Source organism: Telopea speciosissima, chromosome 4 (genome assembly GCF_018873765.1).
Source record: "Telopea speciosissima isolate NSW1024214 ecotype Mountain lineage chromosome 4, Tspe_v1, whole genome shotgun sequence".
NCBI classification, from domain to species: Eukaryota; Viridiplantae; Streptophyta; class Magnoliopsida; order Proteales; family Proteaceae; genus Telopea; species Telopea speciosissima.
Genome location: NC_057919.1, coordinates 29,387,162 through 29,413,924, shown reverse-complemented (window position 1 = coordinate 29,413,924; position 26,763 = coordinate 29,387,162). Strand labels below are relative to the sequence as shown.

Genomic DNA, 26,763 nt, shown 5'->3' with positions numbered 1-26,763 from the left:
GAAGGACTTTAGAAAGAAAGAAACTTTAAAATAAGCTCTTATTTCAACTAGAAAGACATAAGAGAGAGAAGTTTAAGAAATGGAATTAATGAAGAAGTAGGATCCAATGTTTATTTAGTATTTCCAGTTCTATAAGCTAGAAGTGATCATGTTTCTACGTTGTACTAATTAAGGGTGTCAAAATCAAATCGAAACAAATATTAATAATATGTAATGATAATAATAAATAATTAATAAATATGTAATGGTACAAATAAATAATTATTTAAAGAAAATATATAAAAATTAATTCATACAATAATTTCAATAAAAATTAAAAGACATGTAATGTAAAGTAGTTGTTTGAATAAAAAGTGTCAAAAAACCATTTAAACCCTATATATAAATGGTTTTCGGTTTCAACATGTGAAACCGTTTATTAAATGGTTCGGTTTTATTAAACGGTTCAGTTTTAATATCTAAAAAAACTTTATTGAACCAAACCGCACCGAACCATTTACACCGAAAGTAAACTGTTTAACAGCCATACCTCATACCATATATTTTGGTGGCTTGGTCCAATTCTAATGGTTCAACAATTGGGTCATTTGAGTTGATTCATTTAAAAATACATATTTAATTATTGGGCGGAGATTGGGCACACCGTTAACATTTGTGGAGCTAGTAGCTTAACCAAGGGGGTGGGGGTTGGGAAGGGAGGGATTTAGGGGACATTTCCACGGGGGGTTGAGGAGAGAGGCAGACAATGCTAGCGTGCCTAACCTTTATCCTTAATTATTTTTCAGAGAAAAGTACCGTCCATGCTCAGACATAGAGGGAGGGGGTGAAATGATACACCCTCTTGAAAGCATAAATCCCGGATTGGGCTCCTCTCCACTGAATAGAGAACCCAATGAGGTATCTGACTGGGACCTTTATCCCTTGAGGTTCGTTGACCGGTACGGTTGTACGGTTCCTCTCATAGGGGGGCTGAAATGACCATTCCACCCTTGACAGAACACACTGCTTGGGTGGAATCCACCCTCCTTTTATTAGAGGCACTATGGAACCGTACCGGGCAAGGGAACCGTAGGTGATAAAAATTCTATCCGACCGCAGGGCTATGCTCCACACATCCCAACGGCTGACTGGGCATGTTTTGAGATGTGTGTGGCATAGCCCAGCCGTCAGATGTCTCATTGGGCTCTCCACTCATGCACAGGAATCAGATCCAGAAATCCCACCCCATGATACCAATATGCATGCTCTCATTGGCCCCACGGTGCACAGGGCTATGCTCCCTCACATAGAATTCTGAGTCATATTTTTGTGAAAATTTTGAAATCCTGCACCAGAAGAATTCTTTTTAACGCGAATCATGGCTTGCGGGGCCCTTCTATTGAAATCCAAAATCCACAGCTAAGCAAAACTTGGCCTTCAAGCTGGGTTAAGTTGCGTAAGTGGCTTAGAGGATAGAAAGTTGACTTGACCAATATATTTTGATTTTTGTGATTCAACCACTTAAAATTCACCTGTTTGGATTGGATTTCAATCCTTGAATTCTATTAACTAATCCAATCTCTAGAATTTCAAAAATTAGCCTCCGAACAAAATTTCTGAATTCTGAGAATTTTTGGGTATAATTCTAGAATTGATCCACAATAATCCAGCCAAACACACCTCCTTAGTTTAAATTCTAGTTCTAACTTTTAACCATGGATTGAGGTATCAGTATTGGATCGATCGAATCATATTGATATCGATCAAGGCCGATACCTGACTGATCGTAAATCGAATATCCATATTTTTAGGGGGGTTTTTTTTTCCCTAGTAAGGAAATTGATTTCATAGCTGCAAAGCATAGAGGAGGGGTCCTCTTACCCAAAGTAAAAGCATAGAAGGGTCCCTTAATTATTTTAAATTTCCCTATTGTATATGTATATATATATATATTTTAATAAATATGAAATCAAAACCCCACGTGGCATTTAATGAGTAAGTGATTGGAAGTTTCTATCTCCAATCACAAGTCTTAACACACCAACCCTCTCATTTCTTAAAAACTTTTTCTGTGTGTCTCATGCATGCCGTGATCTTCTGGTGTGGGTGTCGGTGTTGGAGAACTAACCTCTTCAATTTTATAAATTATTCTCAATTATTATAATTTTTTTTCAGTTAAAATTGGAATAAATTCACTAAGGTTGACCTTCCCCTTGATCTTCCTTTCCCGGATTTAACGGTTAAGCAACTATGTTCACACATCAAACAGTTGGCAGTCCACTGACTTGTTTGGAGAGAGAGAGAGAAAGAGGATTGAGATATCGGTATCTGTATCAGTATTAGTATAACTGATAGTTATTTGGATCGATCGATATTGATCTAGATCAATCAATTTTATCCCTTTTCGTTAAAAAATTGTTTTTTAATGATTTTACCATTGGTTAGATACTGGTACCCAATCCAGGATCATCCAAGTACTAATATCGGCCTCAACCGATACCGATTTGATCCGATACCAACACTTCAATTTTGAAAGAGAGAGAGGGGGGGGGGGTGGGTGGGCTAAATTTGGTGGTCCACCCCTAAACTTGGCGGGAGCTTGGATATGCCTGGCATCATACCAATTAACATGTGTAGTATGTTGACCATTCAATGAAGTGGTTTATTTCACGTGAATATCCACCTTCAACCGTTAGATCGGTATCAAAAGGGAGACATCCCATGTTCAGTAGTTCCAAAAGATAACAGGGTGTCTAAGTGGGGCCGGTCCCTAATGTCTGCATTTTGGGTTGACTGAACGGTGAGGATGGATGCACGTGCCTGTGGGGGGTCATGAACGATGAGGATGGGTTTGTTTTTTTTTGTTTTGTAGGATGGATATTTTTAATTTTTTGTCTATCAAATTTCCACGTCAGCATGAGCATGTGCATGGCAGAATAGACACATTCTATGTGGGGTGGATTGGGAATGGTGTTCATGCTGTCGGCCAGGTTTGAACTGTCGGTGATATTGTGCCTGATCAAATCGGTAAAAAATCGGCGATTTAGAAGAGGGATAGGTGTGCTCCCACCCCATGCACTCAACTAATCATGAGAGTTGAATTGATATTGTATGTTAAAAGAAAACACAGTCTTATCGCTATTTTCAGGACTTGACTCTGTGATCAAGCGTTCAACAAGTGAGCACTTGACAAACGAGTTAAGCACGATTTTTCTAAAAAGGTTTTTTTGAAAGCCATCTAAATGCTATAATTTGTTTGAAAAAAAAAAAAAATGCTAACTAGTAGCGTGGTTCCTACGCTGAGACGTAGGATTGCTTGTTTCTATAGTTCAATCCTCAACAAAGTCAAAAATCTCATTCCAACTGATTCTCTTATTTGTGCTCTCATTGGCCCTATGCCGGTGCAGGAGCTACATGCCCAGACAATGATTTTGTTTATTTAACTCTAAAGATGTAACACCTAGTCTAGGAAAATTCCCCCCCTCTACTGGACACTTGGGATCGAATCTTAGGTAGTGACTCCATTTATTTTGTATGTACATATAGCATGATCCCAAACCTCCTCGTCGTCAAGGGACTCCGATAAGTAACAACGCTTTAGACCGCCACCCCACAAGGGTGGATCGCCAAACACCGATTCCCCAGAGGTTGTGGTACCCACAAAACCACAACTCATTAAACTCGTACCTGTGGGTATATAAAAAATGATACATATGTGTATCGTTTCATCATTTTATGCGAAGGTGTGGTGAGAGGTATATAGGTGCACCTTGCTAAGGGAACCTTGTATGTCCTATTATCTTAACCAGCATGTATCATGTAGGGATATAGAGCCTTGACGTTCTAGGAACGCCACACTGACAGTAATATGTATGATAATCGATCAAGAACTTTGTTGGTTGGGTTCTTCTAAATTTGATATTGTGTACCATATTATCGACCCTACAATGATGTGGTTCATAATAATAGTTAGACTAGAACCTATTCAACCTTGTGTCTACACTTACTAACTCTTGTTTGAACTAGAGAAGTATACATATCAAATATTGATCAGATACGAATTGGATGTGATCGGATCCGGATATTTCATGACCGAATACGGGTATCCCTAAATGGATACAGATGTGAATCGAATTCAGATTTTCGATTATCCGTTTACATCCTTGAATTGTATAACCTAGACCTTCCTCCCCCGACAAACATGATTCACTCCCAATCTATCTCAGTAGTTGACTAAAAAATGGTGATTATAAGCTTTTATATGACTAAAATGCCCTTATCCATTCACAATATATTACAAATTATTAATTGAAAAAAGATTCATGACGATATCTATGTAATTTGAGATACAACACTTCAACATCAACCCTAATGGGGTAGTGGATTCAGCCTTTCACCTTCTCGTCTTCTCTAGTTCTCTGTCATTCAACTCAGATAATGAGACTACAACGCTATTTTCTTCAAACTCACATTCCACTCTCCAGTTTCCACTAGTAATATAAACAGATAATCTAAAATCTGTATTCGATTCTTATTCTTATTTGAAGGGAATTTGTATTTGAAAATTCGATTTTTGAAAACTAGCTATCTGTATCCGTTCGAAAGCTTATAGAATAAGGATACATATACTGTTATATTCAATTTGAATTTTCTAATTAGATCAAATAATGTCAACCTAAACAACATTAATCTGATGCATTTTATCAAAAAAAATTGGTGCATTTCTCAAAACCTAACCAAGTATTTTATTTTTTTCAGACGCAAACAGAAGTGAAAAGCCGGAAATCATTATTCATTTTCAAAATAACCATTAACCATGAATCATTTATCGATATGATTAGGGCCTTTGTTTGGAGCAATAAAATAGTAAAAGATTTTTTATTGAGTCTTAATGCTCAACACCACTAACATCTCCTTTGATGTTTATATAACAAACGATGAATTGCCGAGGAATTGCTTTCCTCACTTTATTGTCGTCAATGGCGGAAAGGGAACCAAGAAGAAGAGTCTTCTTGGCTCTTTAAACTTCAAAAGATACCAAAGAGTGGCTCAGACCCAAGCGCTTACATCATCACCACATATTAATACATCAGTTTTAATTTTAATTTTATTATAACTAAAAGGGTTAATTGAAAACTATTAGTACGACTGAAACACTGAGTAATTTACAACTAATAATTCAATACGCAACCTCACTACCCAGTTAATTAAGGAACAATTACCCAAGAAGATTAACAAAGAATACATTTGTATAAAGTTAATTTAAAGGAATAATCATATATAATTTTAGGAAGACGGATAGGCACACCGCCTGTGTGCAGTAAGATAGCGGGCAGCACCAATGGGAGTGCTGGATGGAGTATCATACAGGAGGGGTACATGGTCATTTCCACCATGCTTTGAGGAATCGATATCAGATCAGCTGATCCGGTCGATTCGTATTGGTATCGATGGAGACTGATACCGATTATTGGCTGATCCTGTATTGGTGGAGGTGAAAATGTAAAAAAAAATAATATTTTTTTAGAAAACAGGGGTAAACTTGATCGGTCCAGGCCGATCTGGAATGGTATCAACAAAGACCGATACCGATAAGTAAAACCCTGATCTCCATTTCGTGCTATGGTTTGAGACTGATTCCTATCGACATTGGTGAAGGCTGATATTGATCCAATACCAATGGATCGGTATGGACCAAAGTGAAAATGTTACAAAAATCTGATTTTTGAAGAAAAACCAAGGATAGATTCGTCTGATCTAGACCAATATGGGCCGATGTGGATCGATATTTGCTAAGATCGATAATGCACCTAATATCTATTCCTAAATCAAGGGCAGGCCTTGGTGCAACAATAAACTTGATCCATTGTGACCAAGTGGTCATGGGTTTGACTCTTGAAATAGCCTTTCTATGAAAGTAGAGGTAAAACTATGTACATTATGACCCTCACCAGACTCGTAGTAATAGGAGAATCTTGAACTGGGTACGTCTTTTTTATGGATTCCTAAATCCTTGGTTGGTGCCAAAAAACGAAAAATATCAATTTTAGGAATCGGTCTTTGTATCGGCCTAGATCAGTCAAAAAAGTTAAAAAAAAATCTTAATTTATTTTACAAAAATGGGAAAAGTTTTCATACACACTGTGTAAGCCGTGTAATGTGAGAGGGTCTCTCATAAAGAGTTGGAAAAGTCATAAATCCCCACCCATTAATTAATGCTTTGAAATTCCCACCCTCTCACATACACATACACGGTTTACACAACCGTGTATGATAAAAAATTAAGGAATTTAAAAAAAAAAAATAAAATTTGTTGTCTAGTTTTACTAGAAAGTAATTTTTTACTTTGAAATATAAGGGGAAGAAAGGGTGTGGAAATAGTTACCACCCATGAGAATATTCTAGCATTATCTCTATTGCTAGCTTGCATGAGTACATCCATCATGTGCGAGTGTTTATGTGAATGCTATGCAGATGTTGGACAGGGTTGCAACTCTTTTTCTGTTGTTGATATATATATATAAATATTCTTTTTATTTGCTTTTAAAATTTTTAATTTTACAATTTACATTGTTTAAGTTAAAAAAAGTAAGAGAACATTCTTTTTTTAATAACAAAAATTACATTTTGAGGAGCTAAAAAACAAGTTATCAAACAAAAAAAAATGTAGCTAAAAAACAAAAGAAATTTCTCCTTATATTCAACTTTTCCTTTCTTTCTAAATTTTATTGGTAAGAGTATAATATATTACAGTGTAAGATTAGCTGGTTTTAAGGAAGTTTAGGACATATTAAAGGAAATTGGCTGAAATGGTGAGCTAAAATGGACTGGATAATTCACTATAAGAGCTTAGATTTGGGGACAATCGAGGCCAGTTGGGGATCTGCAATCTGCATTGTCTGATATTTTATTACTGTCCACTCAATTTTTCTAATTTATTTCTCATCATCTTCTGCTACATATAATTCTCTTCCACATTCAAAACCCTAAATGGGGGTGAGTTTATCAGTTTCAGTATTATCTTTTACTCTAACTTACCTGGTCTGGTTAGTTGGTTTAGTTGATGTTCTTTAATACTTTTTTCTTTTTTTTCTTTACGGTCTTGCTTGATTTACTTAGGAGAAGAATTATTCGAATCTAATCGATTCCCTGGTAGAAACTATAAAGTTAAAAGGAGGATTGTGTTTTGCTAGGATTTATTGAATAAAAGCCACATGGTTTAGAGCTTTACAACTGCAGATACCTTCCTCCATTATGGTGTATTCCTCTGCTTGAGTAGCTTGTTGAGCCTAAGAAAAAAAAAAAAAAAAAACCCTTCAACTCTTCTTTGTCCTTTCCTTGCTGCATTGGTACTGGAATGCAAGAGAGTTGAGAAGGGTTTTTGAGGTTTCTGACTCTGGGATCTGGTTTTCAGTATTGAAACCTCAAAATGGGTTGTCATGGTTTTCTTGTCTTTGAGATCTAACCCTTTTGGGTTTTGAAGATTTGTTGGGTTTTTAGAGGTTATAGGGTTCTGCTTCTTGGTTTGGGAGTCTGTTTCGTCCTCTTGAGTTTCCAATCCATCAGAGGGAGGAAATGGCTCCAAGATTGGATTTTTCTGCTTGGTGGGCTAAGGAAACAAGAAAAGGAACTCCAGTGGTTGTGACCATGGAGAACCCAAACTACTCTGTTGTGGAGATTGATGGTCCTGATGTCCCATTTCAGCCAGTGGACAAGGACAGAGGGAAAAATGCAAAGCAGTTCACTTGGGTTTTGCTCCTCAGGGCTCATAGAGCAGTTGGATGTCTCACCTGGCTAGCAAACCTGCTTTGGGCTTTGCTTGGTGCCATTAAAAAAAGACTCTTCTTAGGTCAGGGAGTAGCCATGGAGAGTGGCGACAAGATTATTAGGGGCAGAATGCTGTTCAGATTCATCAGAGGCTTCTTATTGGTTTCTTTAGCAGTTCTGACTTTCGAGGTAATCGCACACTTCAAGGGCTGGCATTATTTCCAGAACTCCAATTTGCATATCCCCAAGACTGATGAGATCCAGGGATGGTTCCACATGGTCTATGTTGCCTGGTTGGAATTCAGAGCAGACTACATTGCTCCTCCAATTCAATCTCTCTCCAATTTCTGTGTTGCTCTCTTCATAATCCAGTCTTTGGACCGATTAATATTGAGTGTTGGAATGTTCTGGATCAAGTATAAGAAAATTAAGCCCAGAATTGAAGAGGATACTTTCAAGTCTGAGGATGTCGAGAGTTCTGGGTATGAATACCCTATGGTTCTTGTTCAGATTCCCATGTGTAATGAGAGAGAGGTAAGATACTGACTGAAACCAACCTTGTTCTTTGCTTTTTGTCGATGGTTCTTCAAACTCTATTTAATTCCTTGCAGATCTGTTAGAATATTTTTAGCCTGAAATCATGCAACAGTTAGGTATAACAGTACATGTAGAGACAAATTTCTTCTATCTACTGTTGATATTTGATAACAATTTCATATTAACCCAACTCTTTCAGGTATATGATCAATCTATCTCCGCCATCTGCCAGCTTGATTGGCCAAAAGATCGTTTATTGATTCAAGTTCTTGATGATTCTGATGATGAGAGTATCATGTCCTTAATCAGAGGGGAAGTCTCGAAATGGAGTCAACGTGGTGTAAACATTATTTATCGCCATCGTTTGGTTAGAACTGGTTACAAAGCTGGGAATCTCAATTCTGCAATGGGTTGTGATTATGTGAAGGATTACGAGTTCGTTGCAATCTTTGATGCAGATTTTCAACCAAACCCAGATTTCCTTAAGCTCACTGTTCCACATTTTAAGGTAAAATAAGCTCGAAAGAGCTTTATTTAAGTGACAAAGATGAGAATACTTGTTGTTTATTGCTTGTAATTTGGTGTTGCAGGGCAATCCTGAATTGGGATTGGTTCAAGCTCGTTGGTCCTTTGTGAACAAAGATGAGAACCTATTGACTCGCCTCCAAAACATTAATCTTTGTTTCCACTTTGAAGTAGAGCAGCAGGTTAATGGGGTTTTCCTAAATTTCTTTGGTTTTAATGGGACTGCTGGGGTATGGAGAATCAAAGCCCTAGAGGATTCTGGGGGCTGGCTAGAAAGGACAACTGTAGAGGATATGGATATAGCTGTTCGTGCTCATCTCCATGGTTGGAAGTTTATCTTTCTTAATGATGTCAAGGTAATTTTTTTTTTTGTTTTCATTGTTGAATTGAATACATTTGGTGATTGTTCCCTGTATGATTTACCAATTTCATTACAGGTTCTCTGTGAAGTTCCAGAGTCTTATGAAGCTTACAGGAAACAACAACACAGGTGGCACTCTGGTCCAATGCAACTTTTCCGATTGTGTCTTCCAGCTATTCTAACTTCCAAGGTAAATTTTTTTCTCTTTCCCTCTGCATTAATATCTATTATTATTAGTAAATTGCAGCAGTGTTTCTGATTCACACACCACACTTGATATCATTCTATTGCAGATATCATTCTGGAAGAAATCAAACTTAGTACTACTATTCTTTCTCTTGAGGAAGCTGATCCTCCCATTCTATTCATTCACATTGTTCTGCATTATTCTTCCTCTAACAATGTTTGTTCCAGAAGCTGAGCTTCCCCTTTGGGTCATCTGTTATATTCCTGTCTTCATGTCATTCCTTAACATCCTTCCAGCCCCAAAATCTTTCCCATTTATCGTACCCTATCTCTTGTTTGAGAACACCATGTCAGTTACCAAATTCAATGCCATGGTATCAGGATTATTCCAGTTAGGGAGTTCATATGAGTGGGTTGTCACCAAGAAGGCGGGTAGGTCCTCGGAATCGGATCTCCTGGCTATTGCGGAAAGTGAATCAAAGACCATAAACCAACAACCACAGATCCACAGAGGAGTATCTGAGAGTGAGCTCTCTGAATTGAACAAATTGAAGGAACAGCAAGCATCACCTCCCCCACCTCCAGCTAAGAAGGTCAACAAAATCTACAAGAAAGAGCTAGCTCTTGCTTTCCTCTTACTCACAGCATCAGTCAGGAGCCTGTTATCAGCCCAAGGAATTCATTTCTACTTCTTACTCTTCCAAGGTGTGACATTCCTCCTTGTGGGTCTTGATCTAATTGGGGAGCAAATGAGTTAATATTGCTGCAAGGATAAAAAAAAAAAAAAAAGAGTCAACAACAAATTAAGCAGGAGAAAAAAGAAGGATCAAAAACAGCAATACCCATATATGTTTATGGCTGTCTGATGTGAATTGTGGCAGCATTTCCTTAATATCAGTTTCAAGCTCAAGAGGAAGTTCTGTTCTTTGTCCTTGCATGCAATTGGGTAATTCTAAGGAGGATTCTCCAACCCAAATAATAAGTTTTTTCCCCCCTTTTCTTATCCTGTTTTGAAGTGCCCAGATAAAAATTCTTACTCTCTTTCTCCATTTATTACTTTTCCTTTTTTTTCTCCCTCACTTTACATTTTTTTTTTTGGGTGGCAATTGTCACATAGGACATTCTTCTTCTTCCACTTCTTTGATTCTTCATCTTCAACTCTTGAAGTTGTTGTTACTATAGGTAGATGCAAAGTCTTTTTCTATCTATTCATATGCTTGGGTGTGGTTTTGTATTTTAAGATTCAGCCCATCTTGTATTTAATAAGTCCAAAAACTTGTTGAGGAGGGTTACTTAGTTGTTTGGTTCTCAATTCCAAAATTTTACTCTCAGAGATGTATAACAACAATAACTATTTGTATATTCAACATTAGTTCAGTTAAAGTTAAAAAAAAAAAAAAAAGGAATCTCATGGGCATACTTTCTTTCTTCCTCTGTTGCTTTCTTGCTTTGGTTTCTTTGTTTTTATGTTCCTTTTAGCTTCTCTTGGTATATGTGTTTGGTTTGGTAAATAAAAGTGTCGGCAGGTAGTGAAAGAGGATAAGATTGAGAGAGATTCAGAAAAGAAAGAGTGAGAAACTGAGGTTTATAGTAAATACCCAACAACATAACTTCCCTTCAATTGTGGTTGGTTTCATGATGGTGGGCCAAAATAGCTCATGCTCTCTCTAATGCATTGTGGGTCCCTCTATCCTTGGTATCTTTCTGCATTTTTGGATTCAGGTACAACATGTGTTTGCCCTGTTCTTATTTGGACAGCTTCATCAGCACAGTTGCTTGGCTGACTGGTAGTCCTAACACACTTAATGTGACATGGTCCCCATAACTTTTGGTATGTCATCTATAAAATGGTTCAGTTTTGGGTCCGGCTTGCGGTGCCCGACCCGATCCGTATCCGGATCTGCATCCTCTCTAGCATACCAGTGTGTCCACTCATTAGTTTTCAGTAGGCTAGCAGCATGAACCAATCACTAGAGATGAATCACTAGAGATGTAAACGGATTGGATATGAATCGGATGTGATAGGATCCGGATATTTCATGATCAAATACAAATATCCTTAAACGGATACGAATGCAAATCGAATTTGGATTTTCTACTATCCGTTTAAATCCTTGACTTGTGTAATCCAAACCTTCCTCCCTTACACAGATATGATTCACTTGCAATCCATGTCTCTCAGTTGTTGTAGTCTAATGATTCTCATTTCCTCATTCCTTAGAACTTGATGAACCTTCAAAATCCCGCAAGATCATTAGTTATTTAATTTTTTTATTATTACTTGGGTTTCAATTTGGATTGGATAAATTTTTTTTCTGGACTATTCAAAGATTTTTGCGTATATCCTTAAACAGATATTGATACCTCTAAACGAATACGAATGGGAATCAAATTCGCATTTTTAAATATCCATTTACATCCCTACCAATCACAGGGCTAGACACAGAAGGGTAAGGCCATATTATTTAAAACGAAAAGAGAGAGAATAACACATGCTGAGTACCCTAGCGGCCTACCCAACCTTTTCCCATAAGTGAAAATGATGGAACAGAAGGTAGGAAGAGGAGAATGGAACCCGGATGGAGTGGCCATTCCACTTCTTGTAACCAATTTTCATTCAAACATAGTCATGATGATTCATGGGAGGACAGATATACAGACTATTAGAGGAATATGTTATATTGTTTCTAATTATGAAACCAACGTCGCTAATTCCATCTGATTTGGGCAAGCAACGGCAGTGTTTGTTAATACTTCTGTATTGTTGGAGTGTATTAAGTGTTTCTGTCAACAGGGAACATTTTATGGCCCGATGGATATAATCATTGTTTGAAGAATCGGAATTGGATCCGGCCAAATCGGATCAAAATCAGTTAGGTTCGATTCTTGATTCTACTTTCAGCCTGATTTTGACAGATTTCTGGTTGAATCAGAATTAGAATCGGCAGAGGGTCGACCGATTGTCTTCGGTTGAGCTGAGCATGAACTAAGGTCTTGGGAAGTTTCGAGAAGTATTGTGAGCTGAGTGCTCTTGGAGTGTAAAAGCATTTTCAAAATGCTTCTTCATTTCTATTGTTGAAGAATGATTTTCTTTGTGGGAGTACAAAAGGGTAACAGAATATTAAAAGCTATGCATGTCTTTCCTTACCACTTCTACATTTAATTATATGTAAATCAATTTTCTCCCTTCAAATATAGCAGAAAGTTTTGGACCAGGATCTTCTGCAGTACCGGCGGGGTGGGAGTGCACATTCGACGGCACAACAGAGGCCAGGTGGCACACATGGCCTCTGCTGTGCCACATGGCCTCTGCTGTGCCGTCGGATGTGCACTGCCGCCCCGCCGGTACTACAGAGGATTTTAATACGAAAGTTTTGAGGTCATAATTATCCCCCTATTACAGTACCCACTTAGTCTCATCCAATAACCGCCTTAAAGTGATGCCATCTCTTCACTAACCGAGTTCCCTGTTCCCCTCCACCCACGGTGAATTGAAATCTATTCGCCGTGGGTGTGGGATGGGTAGGAGAAGGCATCATGATGGTATTTCGAAAAAGGAGAAAAGTTTCCTATGGTGAAGTGTGTACCGCCCATGCCCAGGCACAAAGGGGGTGAAATGACTACCCCTATGATGCCTCTGCATGTGCTCTTATTGGCCCCTCCATATACGCGCAGAGGCCACACCCCTCCACAAAGAATTCCTTCCCTTTGAAAAAATATTAAAATCTATAGGAATTTGTTGAAAGAAAACACCTTTATTTAGCATTAGGTAGGGGTCTCATGAATATAGACATGTGCGAATGAAAACTGGCCGCAAGAAGTGGCCAATGGCCACGTACAATTTAGAGCTAGGAGAATCACTAGGGGATCATGATCGTCTCTAGGGAGCCCAGCACCCAAGGTGCTGCCAAGGGGCATCCAGCGGTTGAGCTATACCGCACAGATCTCCACGTACGCCTAAGGATGTGTGCGATACAGCCCAGCGGCAGGCAGCATCTTTGACGTGTTGGGCTCCTTGGAGACGAGCTAAATTCATCACTAGGGCTGAGTTACCTAACATCTACTCTAACTATGGCTTTCTAATGGTTGTGACTTGTGACTTGTGAGACACTATTCATCTCATATCATCGCCTATGTCTTACGTGTCATTCCAATGTTTAAATGGGCCCCATTTGGGTATGGGTGATGCACTTGTAATGTCTGGTTGTTGAGGGCCGGTGTTACATTCATGGACAAGCCTAATTTAAAGAGTGCGGGAAACCAACAACCTCTTGATCTCCATTCCTCAGCAAAACTACCAAACACCTTAAGCCATATAATGCTTGTCTTAATGAGAGAGAGAGAGAGAGAGAGAGAGCCACCATGCCCAGACACAGTGTGTGTGTGGGAGGGGGGAGAAATGACCGCCCCACCCCTATGAAAGCTAATCTCACCCCCGAGGTGCCAGCATGTGGGGCCCCTTTGTTCCCCCACAAAGAATGGCTCCCCTAGCTATATATATGAGATAACGGATTCTGTTCGAGAGCGTGGTTCCTGCGCCCAGACTAAGATAGAGAGAAATGACTACCTTATCTCCTTGAAAGGCAAAAATTCTATCCCTATTGATGCTTTTGTGCATGTTCCCATTGCAGGGTAGGGGCCACGTTTCCGAACACTATAAACTCTTCCCCTATATTTATAGGGTCCAGTCTGAGATAATAGTGTTGTGGTCCCAAGGTTAAAAGGGTTCCCGGGCGTGAGAGACCTTTATAGTAGAATTGGTATGTGAACAAGCAAACAAATATGTCATTTAAGAATGAGTGTTTCTCTCCTTGTTTGGGTATAAAATCTGAAAGGAAATAATGAGATGTCATAGCAGATGTGTGATAAAAGTTAAGAATGAGTGCAAATTCAAGATTAGTACGTACCAATAAGTAATGAAGTAAAGGTGAGTTAATTAGATGATTTAATTACATGTAAAAGAGAACCAATATTATGGCCATGATGATTTCTCATTTTGCTTCATGTTCAAAGGATTAGGATATAAACCTCAATCATATCCTAGATTAAAAATAAGCTTGATTTCATCGATCCTTAATAAGGACCGACGTATTGGTATTGAATTGGCCGAATCGGTCAATTTTACTTTCACTTATCAAAAATTAAGTTTTTTTTTTTGTGTGGATAATATTACCCTTGAGCTGATACCGATATCCAATCCAGGATCCTTATTAACATTTGATGGTTAATGAGTAGAAAAAACTGGTTAGCAGGTACTCAACTTTGGTGGCTTTCTTTTTAAAAAGTCCTTTTCTGTATTGGATGAAATTTCTTTTTCCGTTTTTTTTCTTTCTTTTTATTTTGTAAAATATGAGGATGCTTTTGTAAGATAAATTCAAGATACCGTATCTATAGAAATCAATAAAACATACGTTGGCTATATTGGTATGCATTCTAGGAATAAATTCTGGGTTTAACGCATTTTAAAATCTAATTTTTTTCTAATTTTTTCACTTTAAAATGACTTCTAAACCAAGAATCTATTCCGAGACAAAGCATAACAAACACAACTTTAATTAGAAAGACTATTACCATAAACAAACTTGTTGGTTACTGGAATTTTATTTTTTTGGGTGCCAAGTTGGGGCCACCACTATGGTTACAAGACAATAAGATACATTATTTATAGAACAACTAACAGTAATAATTTCTAGAAGAATTTGCTCAGAAAATATTGACTCTAAGGGGATTACTTGTAGAACATTGTTTGTAATTTGATAACAACTCTGTAAAACATTACTTAAACTACTTCTACTGGACTCAACCTTGAATGGGTCTTAAGACAATTCAGAGCAAACTTGACCAAGTTATTGAATTAACAGGTGACACAGGTTTCATTCTAAAGAGAAATTATTGAAACTCAAACAATGATTTTAATTACATAATTCTACCAATTTCTTTTTCAATTTCTGCCAGTAAAATCAATTACTTGTCTTGAATTTGACTTAGTGAGAGTGAGGTCATGCTTGGCTAAACATTTTTCTCTTGGGGATGGGGGGTTGGTAAGCATTTGGATTCCATAATATGGGATTATGAAGGCTTGGATTTAATAATCCCCCACTTAATCTAAGATTTTGGGTTTCATAATCTTTCACAAAATCATACAAATATACTTTTTGTTTGTCTCATAATGGTTCCGAATCTAGAATCAGATGCTCAGCCTAAGAAACATTCAGCTGAATTAGACAAGTCATAAGGACCCTTTGCAGCCCAATCCGCAGCCCAGTCCACCGCGTCGTTGGTCTTGGGCTGCAAATACTTTTTTGGGAGACAGTTCTTTGTGGGGGAGCATGGGTGCGGTACCAATGGAAACATGTGTGGAAGCATCAATAAGGGTGGACATTTTTGCCTTTCATGGGGGCGGGGCAGTCATTCCCCCCACCCCCAGTTCTTTTTCCCTATTTTTTTTTTTTACTTGTGAGGGTTGAACTGGGTTTGAAATTGAGCAGACCAGACTTGTGATAAAGGAGAGTCAACTGAGATAAATTTGAAGTAGATAAGGCTTAGTTTGGACTTTGGATTGATAAATTTCAAGACCAAAATTGTAGAAAATTGGTCTACTTGTTATGTTTAATCTCTTTTTTTTTTTTTTTTTTGGCTAAAGGTCCATGAGAAAAAGGAAAAAAAGTTACATGATTAATGTCTAGGGACACCCAGATAGATACAGAAAAAACATACAGTAGGGAAAAGGACCCCACTTTTGGCATTGCCATCAGTAGGGAACCCCTTAACTCACTACCTAGATGAAACGAAATCTTGGCCAAAGCTATCATCTCTATTGAAGAATCACACTTTACCGCTTTCTTGGCAAGGTAGTCTGCTACTGGGTTGGCCTCTCGAAAGCAATGGAACAATTTCTATTCAACGGACAACAAGAATTGTTAAAGTGAAAAATGGTGTTCCCAACTCCTTGGCTTTCTTTTTTTTTTTTTTTTTTGGTAAACAACTCCTTGCCTTTCAAAAGATCATAAATTAGAGCTAAGAATTCTACTTCAAAATTTGTGCAATGATTCAAATAGTTTAATATGTCAATATGTTTCATTAAGCAAATTATTATTATTACTTTTTTTTGGAATTTCAGATTTTTAACTTCACATCCAACTCAAGAGATGGGACAAATCGAAATCTCCACAAAATATGTGGACATTTCAACTTCCATAAATGATGAAACATGAGACTTCCCTATAAATTGGAAAAGAGAAATACCAAAGGATATAATTTATCATAATTTATTCTGGGACTTGGTGGGTTTGAGCTTGAGGGTGGTGGCCTTGCTTCTAGACCAGACCCCATTAAATACTCATACTTTGTTGCATAGTTGGCAATTTAGTTGATAATAATTTTTGATTATGTGATGGTGATGGCATGGCATGGCGGTAAAACCCATAAATTTAAGAACAAAGGCAGCTGTGATATCTCATTCATTGCCTATAGATTGAATCTCATCATTACATTAAATCATCAGTGTTAGATTTTTTAGTTGGAAGGATGTGGTTTTGGTAAGTGGTAGAAGAATCTTAATTAGTGGACAAATAGATTAAAATTAGTGGATCATTAGATAAAGTACAACTAGGTTATAAAGTTACAACATTTCATCTATAACCCATAATCTAATATTTGAAGCCCCATCTAATAAATGTACATTAATGATCTCATGTGATGATAACCTAACCTTAGATACTTAGGGAAACTTCATGAGGATTGTGACATCTATTACAGCTTGCTACCACAAATAGGATGGTCCAATTTGATAGATTCCCACATTCATCTCACAAGTCAAGTTTATTGGCAAAAAAATAAGAAAAAATGATTTAAAATTGTATTCAAAATGAAGAAATGTACAAGGGATTGAGTTTCCTATCAGGCTCAATAGTGTACTAGCGCCTCTTTGTGTCTACCTCTCTCCTCCCATGGTATAGGAACTTATATGTCATTTCATAGAAAAGAGGAGAGAGATAGACATAGGGAGGCACTAGCATACGTTATAAAGCCTGGTAGTGTTCTGTCTCCCAATTTAAACATACACAACTAGATTCCACTATTAAGAGATAGTATTCTTATAATGCCCATAATTTTCTGAGGGAAAAGGTCCTTTGAACTAGCCACTGGGGTAGGATGCGCTAGCACTTTTGTGTCTCTCTCTTTCCTCCTCACATTAGCATGCTCATGCGCCCAGACATAGGCTTTGTAAAATGATGACCACCCTGCTCCTTATGAAAGGCGGAAATCTCACCCCTATTGATGCTTATGCGCGTACTCCCATTGGCACAGGGGTCATGCTCCCGGACAGAAACTCTCCCCTACATTTTTTTAACCTGTTCTCAAATTGGTTTGAAGTTTGACCAATAAGATCCATGTTCTGACTGATTTTGGAGATATCAAAGGTATTGGCATTGGATCATACAGATCAGCCAAATCTGGATTGGAACTAGCCGATACCTATCCATCCAACCATGGTTCAATCGACTTGGTTCGATCGAAACTGATTGAACCATATACTTTAAATACCCCATCCCCATCAAAACCTGTCGCAGTTCAATAGGTTTAGACTCCTACAAGCTTTTTTTGGCCAAAAACTTCAATTTTTAGCACAAATCTCTTCATTGTTCACTTGTTTTTGCATTTTTATCAGCATTCAACCCTTCTACACTTTAGATTGAAAGATTGGAGCTTGAAGGTAATCCATTTCCTCCTCCCCCCCCCCCCCAAAATCCCATTGGACCATCAGAACAATTGGGCCCAAAACATACCTTGGATACATATGTATTGCATTCCGAGGAGCAACTACGACATCTTCAGGTACACAACTCGTGGGTTGGACTCGCCAAGAAACTTCTAATGGAATTGAGTAGTGAGTGTTGTATTATGAATGCTTGTTTTTCCATTCTAATGTATGTTTTGATTGTTTTAATAACTTATTTACATTTCCAATAGCTAAATTATATGTAGACTTAGTATTTATAAGGGAAAATTACTTGGACACCCCTTGTACTATGACCATTTTGCTTACGATTACCAACGTTTGAAAAAATTACTTGACACCCCCAGAAACCTGACGGTGTTAGTCTGCTGTTAGAGCGTGAATGGAAATGTCTTTTTTACCCTTATATTGAAACTTGTAAAGTGTAAATGACATACTTACCCTTTACATGTTTTTACCCTAAAAAACTTGTAAAGTGTAAATTACACACTTACCCTTTACATGTTTTAACCTTAAAATACACTAAGAAATTGAAACCAAAATCTTGGAACCATTGGAGAAGAAGCTTGGCAGTGCTGCATCGCCGGCGACAGGATAGAGTGAAAAAGTCCCAAATTTCCGGCAAGAATTGACTGCTGCAACTCTCAGAGAGGTATTTCTCTTCTTTTCCTCTCTTCGTATATGCTCTACCTTACCTCTCTTCTCCAGACGATTTGAAACTAGGGAAAATCCTCAAGGTTTTGTTCCTTTTGTAAAAGGGAATTAGTGCTCCCATTGTGTTTTGATTCAATGTTTGAAGCCACGACAGGCCCTGAGAGAAACCCTTGCTGCCAACATTATGTTTTGACCTTTAAACTCACGGCAGGCCCTGAGAGACTCCCCAAGCCCTTCAATCCAATTCTCTGCTCTGCTGTTTCTGATTCCCCTCTCATCCCTTCTTTGCTCTGCTCTTTAAAATGGAAAGAAAGAAATCCCAGTAGATTAGTACTCACGAACTAGGATTTTTTCTTTCTTTTCTTTTGTTAAAATTTTAGCTTGATGGTTGTTTTTCTCACCCAATGTTCATGAGTTTCCAATGTGGGGCCATTCGATGTGTAAAACTCAGGTAGGACAATCAGATCTTTTGATTGTAGTAAAAAGGAAATTTCTGATCTCACGGTCTTGTAGGAAGTTCAGCTTGCCAGAGTGACAGTGGTGGTGCCTTCACCCATGATTGTTGTCAAGCTCATTTCTCTATCGAGTATCCGATCCAGTTCTGCTACCACATGGTTCATGGTAGTCCTCCTCTCACTAGAGAATTCCATAGTGGACAGTCAGCTGTATGAACTCTTTCATGCCTTCAGTTGTGAAACTGCTGCCCATTTTGCGGTCTATAATTGAGGATATGTTCCTTGAGTCCTGATAATTTTGTGCCTTCAAGAAGCCATAAAAATGACTTTACTAACAGAGAACCTACAACTGAGCTGATACCTTGAAATGTAATTCAATTTCCTATGTATGTAACTAAGCTGAAACCTCAAAACATTAATTCAGTTCTTTAAGATGCCAGGAGATGCTGCCATTGTAAATCTTTCACTAAAGTAGTGGCAAAACAATAACAATGTGGAACAGACCCCTGCAGATATAATGTCTTCTTTAGTTTTACTCTTTTTCTCTATCAATCAGATTTATTCTCTTCAATTTTGTTTTAGTTGTAACTGCTACTCTTTTTTTTGCAGATGTAATGTCTTCTTCAAGTGTGTGTGACAAGAAGTATGAAAGTCCAAAATATGTTAATATGATTTGCAGATGTGGAGTAAGAGCTGTTGTGAGGATATCGGAGTCTGTGGATAATAAGCGCAAACTTTATTATGCATGTGGAGGTCCTAATAACAAATGTGGGTTTATCTCTTGGTGTGATCCCATTAACCCATACCCTACTGATTCTCCAGTCATAGAAGCACCAATGAACAATCCCAATCCTTCTAAAAGGCAACAATCGAATGAGAAGACGCAAAATGTGAAGCTGAGATTGCTGATGTTGGAGAAGTTCAATGAATCAATTAAGTGCTTTGGTCAATTTGTGTTTGTTTTCTTTCTTGTAATCATTGTAACTGTTATTGTGAAATTAATGTGAATGTGAAAGTATGATGAAGAACAACATTTGTAGGCACTGGTACTTATGTTTTTGAGACTGTTAAAATGGGATTGAAATGGTTGGAGAAGTAATGGAATGTTTTCTTGGTTCACAAATTTGTTTCTGATTCTTTATGGTATTGTGTAATCCTATCAAGGCATTTATATCCAGGAAATAGACATTATGTTGGGATGCTCATATAAGAGATACTTCATTACCTGGTTGCAAAACAAAGTAAATGGATTGGAAAATGGATGCACTCCATATTCATCATCCATTTTCCAATCTAATAACAGGACATCTTGCTGACTCCAATTAACAAAAAAAGGGAACTAAACATCATGTTGAATCCAAATAAAAAGAATAACAAACCATCTCCTTCCCAATCTATATCACAATCCATAGGTCATGGCTGCCATATTGAATACATGAACAAAACAACTTGTTGAATCCATGAACTAAACATCCATATCACAATCCATAGGTCATCTTACATTAATGTCAACTCCCAAAATAAACTTCCATTACCTAAAGAGAATTAAATACACATTCCATAAAACAAACCCAAATTTCTGTCTTGTTTCTCAAATATAATACATTCATTCCCAATGTTTGAAATAAACAACAACTACTCTTCATTTATTCTTATTTTCTAATTTTTTTGTTTTCCTCCTTGCAATCTTGGCAGCCATTCTGTCCCTTATCTTGTCTTCTAGACACTCAGCTGTGGTCACATTAGATGCATGCGATCTAGTAACTCTCTGAGAGCTGCATGCCTCCTCTTGGGTCTAGGTCTCACTTCTTGTTTTTCTCTATATGAAAATGAATTTCATCAATCAAAACCTTAAGTAATGAAAGATGCTCAAATACAGTTGTTGAATCAAAATTATACCTTCAAACCAATTGTTCTAGTACTAGATCCTCTCTTTTCTTTCACTGATTCTCTCTGGACTTTGTCCTATATTAGCATGAAATTAAACTTCATCAGTACTTCATGGCTCAGTGCATTATAGGATTAAAAAATCCAATATATATACCGGCACAATAACCTTAGTCCTACTACTAGATCCTCTCTTTTTCCTTCACTGATTCCCTCTGGACTTTGTCCTATATTAGCATGAAATTAAACCACATCAATAATTCATGGCTCAGATAAGTATGCATTATAAGATAAAAAAATACAATAAATATACCTGCACAACCGCCTTAGTCCTACTACTAGATGCTCTACTGTCCTTAACTGGTGCTCCCTGGCCTTTTTCCTATAATAGAATGAAATTAAACCTCATCAGTACTTCATGGCTCAGAATAGCATACTCAAACATAAACATAGGATAAAACATTAAGAAATTATACCTGCACAACAGCCTTTGTCCTACTAGATGCTCTCTTGTCCTTTACTAGTGCTCTCTCACATCTCCTCTTATTGTGGCCCAACTGCTTGCAGTTGTCACATTTGACAGTTCGACTACTCTTTCTGAATTCAGCAGTAGGAACCTCATCTTGTTCCCTTCTTCTATTGACATGGGGTCTACCAGACATCCTTTTCAAATGAAGAGGTTACACTACATAGTTCATAACATCTTCTCTCAACCCATCCAGAGCAGGAAGTGGGGCAATGAACCCAGAGTATGCTGCCATATACTTCTGCATATTGTAATATGCATCACAATATGTCTCAAGCAAATTCCTTTTGTGTAAGATAGCTGTTGCTGCATGTTTGCATGGCATACCAGTAGACTCCCATACTTTGCAACAACATGTACGATCTTTCAAATTGACCACACATCTACTTATAAAGTTGTTTGTCACCTCATACTGAAAGTCATCTGCTAGTAAGACCCGAAAGCTCCTGGACTCTTGTTGGACCTTATTTAACTTGCTTCTAGCTTTTGGTGTTACTGTATCATCATAGGTGCATCCCCTTGCATACATTTTATAAAATCTGTCCATCAGTTTGGTCCTTAATTCATCAACCAATATGAGAATTGGTTTGTTCCTCAGATCTGTAATCCAGTTGTTGAAGGACTCACTCATATTATTTGTAATATGATCACTTCTTGCTGTATTATCAAAAGTATGTCTAGCCCACATATCTGGCTTATTTCTCATCAACCACAGGTAGGCATAATTATCAATCTCCTTCACTGCATTCATTTTCCTTTCAAACACAGTATGAATGTAGGATCTCGAGGCTGCCCAAAAATGATTTTTCAATAACAATCCAGGAAATTTTGACTTGAAATTTTGGTATAAATGCCTACTGCAACACCTTTGATGTGCATGTGGAAATGTTAGAGTAATGGCATCTGACAGTCCCTACAACATATAAAAATAGAGAATCAAAGTCAATCATTTATGGGTAATCATTTGACCAAACAATTGAATAAATCCATAACTATGAACTTAGATTTTTTACCTTCTGTCTATCTGACATAAAGATCAAATCATTTGTACCATTGTGGAGAGCCTTTGCTAACATCTCTAGGAAAAACAACCAGCTATTTTTGCATTCAACCTCTTCTATTTCATATGCAACAGGATACAATGAGTTGTTCCCATCAACAGAAATAGCTGATAATAAAACCCCTCCATATTTTCCCTTCAGATGGTAGCCATCAAGTCCTATAAAAAGGTCTACATCCCCTCAAAAACCCTTCACTGCATGCTTTGAAGCAAACAAAAAGCCTCTTGAATCTTGGATTTTCAGACATGTCTTGTCTGTCATCATATCTGAGAATGAACATACTCCTCTCATCACTCACCTCATTACTGAGTTGTGTCTAATCTAAGTCATCACTTGAAGAGTTAGCAGATTACAAAGAATCACTCCTGGAAGCACTTCTGGTAGCAATCCTGGTCAGAGTCCTAGTAGCACTCCTTATAGGAGTCTTACTAGCACTCCTGGTCACCCTCCTTGTAGGAGTCTTACTAGCACTCCTGGTCACCCTCCTGGTAGGAGTCTCACCAACATCTGTAGTTTTTTTCAATCCACTACTAGTTGCAAAGCTTGTACTAGTAGCTTTTCCACTTGGTACAGTAATACTCTTGGTCTTTGCAATTGCTTTTCCATGATCAGGATACTTGGAATCGACAGTACCTCTGGCAATAATACTACCATTACCATCACCACTACCACTACACCACCACCCCTTCTGACATTATGCTTTGCCCTATTACACCAAACACTATCTCGTAGCAAACTAGTCTAACCATAATCATCAACTATGGAATCAAATTCCACTTCCATATCTCTTTGCCTTTCCTTTTCTCTTTGACTTTCTCTGTACACTATACTGTTGGGAAACCCATTTACTGTACAAGTCTCACTGTCAGAAGGACTTGCTTCAACATCATAAACACATAAATTTTTGTCATCCAAACCATGAGAAGTAAAATATTGATACAGAGTGTTATCATTTGTCACTTCCACTTTACCCTGTCTCGAGTGTGTACTTCTGACCTTGAATTTCACATTATGTCCTATAGGGACATGGTCAATGACTGAATTATAGATGTCAAAGACCATGTCCACATACCCATATCTATTTGGGTCAAACCATTTTCTTCTCACTATACCATTCCAGTGGAAATAAATTAGATACTCCATACTCAGTGCTGGACAATTAAGGAAAACAAACATAATACATTAGAGGGACACTCATCAAGAACATCATATTCAATAGAGAATACAGTTCAAATTTAGAATAAAAAAGCAATCATCACAATTATATCTACAGTACAAAGAGAATTTAACCACAAATGGCCAACAAACAAAAAGAAATCACTAATTGGACAGATGTCTCACTTTTTTTATTCTCTCAAAGATCATTCTACTTGAAATCCCTTTTGAAACTAACATATTTTACACCCTTAACTGCCACATAGAATCATTTATAGGCTACAAGTAGCTTCTTGTATCTCAGCATCCTATACTCATTACAAGTAACTTAAAGGTCCCAGAGTTGAATAACCAAGACCCAAGGAAGATAGCACTAAAAACAAATGAAAGCAGAGTGCAAACAAAACAATTCATCATGAACATCCTTCTTAGTCCCAAGTACTACCTGTGTACTATGAGGACTAGAAGTGACTATGTTTTATCTACTGGTTCTGTTTGCAGGCAATTCCGAGGAATATTTGGCTCAACAAGTCTGGGAAGCAATTGGTTCAATGGCCAGTCGAAGAAATTGAGAACTTACATGAAAAGCAAGTTGATTTGCAGAGTACAAAGCTGAAGAAAGGATCTGTAATTGAAGTTTCTGGTGTCACTGCCTCGCAGGTGAGTTTCTTAATCTGTTTTCCTCCGCAAGAGTGAATCTAGTTGTTGATAAGTTTCAGACCCAATATTGCATCAAATTTACACACTATCATACATTAAAACCACAAAAAGGGGCTTTATCTTGTGTTTGATATGCATTCTCAGAATAGATTCTAGGATTTTGAAATTCACAATCAATCTCTAACTATAACCATAAATGCTCAACCATCTAAAACAAATTCAGAAATTCCATTTAGAGAAAATTCTTTAAATATCATGTAAAGAATACTACACAGGAGAGATCTTACATTAACTGATAAAATATGATCATGTTTAGAGGCTCTGAAGCTCTGCCTTTCAATGGTTTACACAGTGACTATGGTGAGCACATTTGGATCCCCCCGGCAGTGTGGTGGCCAGGGTAATATCCTTTCTGGAAGGTTTGTTATCATGGAGAATGCTTTTAACCAATATCTACCTTGTATTCCTTTGCAAGTTCTTATAACCATAAATTCATAACTCTTGAAACACAAGCAAAAATATGGTAGAGTCATCAACCCAATGGTTCAAGGGACTAATTTGAATGCATCAAAAGTGAAGGTGGTACACTTCAACTCAACAGTGGAAGTTGTGTTTCAAGGGACTAATTTGAATGCAGGGGAGAACCATCCAATGCACCCTCATGGGTTTCATTTTTATTGGGTTGGATGGGGTTTTGGGAACTTTAACAAGACTGTAGATCCTAAAGGGTACAACTTGGTTGATCCACCTGAAATTAATACGATTGGAGTCCCTAAGAATGGATGGGCTGCCATTAGATTCCGAGCAGACAACCCTGGTAAGCTAGCTAGATTGGTAACATTTAACTTAGTTTTTTTTTTCAAATTAGACTGTCTTGGCAAATGTATATAACAGGCTACTTGCTTTAACCAAGAAGTTCAGAGCTTGAAGCTATATTCAACTGAAACTAGCTACAATTAAACTATCTGATCTTGGGCTATCTAAATCGGCAGTGCCCCTGTATCTCAGAGGAAACCAACATTAGCCCCCTCAGCTTCTCAGGCGTCTATGGAAAGGAAACCATGGCCTCTCCTCCAAGCAAATCCTGGTGTGGCATTGCGCCACCATCTCCGCGCGGCGTTGCTTAAACTTCTGTCAAACAGTGATTTTTGAAAATTGGAACAGAACCAATTAATTTCACAATATAATTTCAGCCACTAAAACCAGTTAATTTCAGAAAATTGATTCAATACAGGGGAAGAAATCGAATTGATTTCATGGTAAAATCCCTTTTTCAATACATGGGAAGAAATCAAATTGATTTCATGGTAAAATAACTTTTTCATGGGGAAGAAATCGAATTGATTCAATACAGGGGCGAAAGCTAATTGTTGGATTTTCCGGCAAGGAAAAACCCTAAAAACATTCAGGCATGAGACTAAACCTGACCGACGGTATGCTCACAAGGGTCTAAGAATAGAGATATAGATTGAGATTCAGTCAGGTTAGGGTTTTCTTACCTAACCGGCGGTATGCTCACAAGGATGGATGCACGGTTTACTTCATCAACTCCGGTTACTTCATCAAGGATGGTACACGGTTAGTTCATCAACTCCGGCGACTGCAACTTGTCTTACGGACTGGTTCAGAGTGGAGATTGGAGAGTGGAGAGTAGAGAGTGGAGGGCGGAGGATAGAATTAGGTATTGTTATTCATTTAGGGTAGTAAAGGGAAAAGGGTAAATAGGTCACTTCACTATACCTAAAGGATAGTTTAGGTATTTAAAAAATATTTAACCAAAGCAAACGGTGATTCTCTAACGGACAAGGCTAATTGAAAGATATAGTAAAGTGCAGGGGGTGTTCAAGTAATTTTTTTAAATTTTGAGAAATCTAAGCAAAATGGTCATAGTATAGGGGGTGTCCAAGTAATTTTCCTTATTTATAATACGGTTAGTGTACACATGATTCAGCGTACATTACCAACTTAGGTCAAAACCATAAGTACCATTTTGAAACACTTTTTGGGCCTTAAAACCAAGGTTTCAAGTTATCCTAGAAAAAATACCAAGTTACAATTGAAATCTGTTATATCTCAAACTGAAACCGGCCTCAAAATCGAGATGTCGATCCTTGCAGCCAATACCAACGGTCTTACCTAAAAAATCAACTGGTATCAGTGTATCATATCACTGTATTGGGTCAGGGTCCCTCAACAATCTCGTGGTTTGACCATTTAACAAATTTATGAATACGATTGAAATTTTTGTTAGTACTAATTATAAGACAAAA

General features: G+C 37.6%; 1 protein-coding gene across 1 annotated transcript; it reads left to right on the top strand.

Annotated features, from left to right (window-relative positions):
• The first annotated feature begins 7,025 nt into the window (after positions 1–7,025).
• LOC122659635 (probable xyloglucan glycosyltransferase 5) lies at positions 7,026–10,717 on the top strand. The gene is made up of 5 exons (XM_043854730.1): positions 7,026–8,280; positions 8,483–8,791; positions 8,874–9,164; positions 9,246–9,359; positions 9,463–10,717. Exons 1-5 carry the CDS (start codon positions 7,555–7,557, stop codon positions 10,111–10,113), a joined length of 2,091 nt encoding a protein of 696 aa, XP_043710665.1. The 5' UTR covers positions 7,026–7,554; the 3' UTR covers positions 10,114–10,717.
• Positions 10,718–26,763: the final 16,046 nt, after the last annotated feature.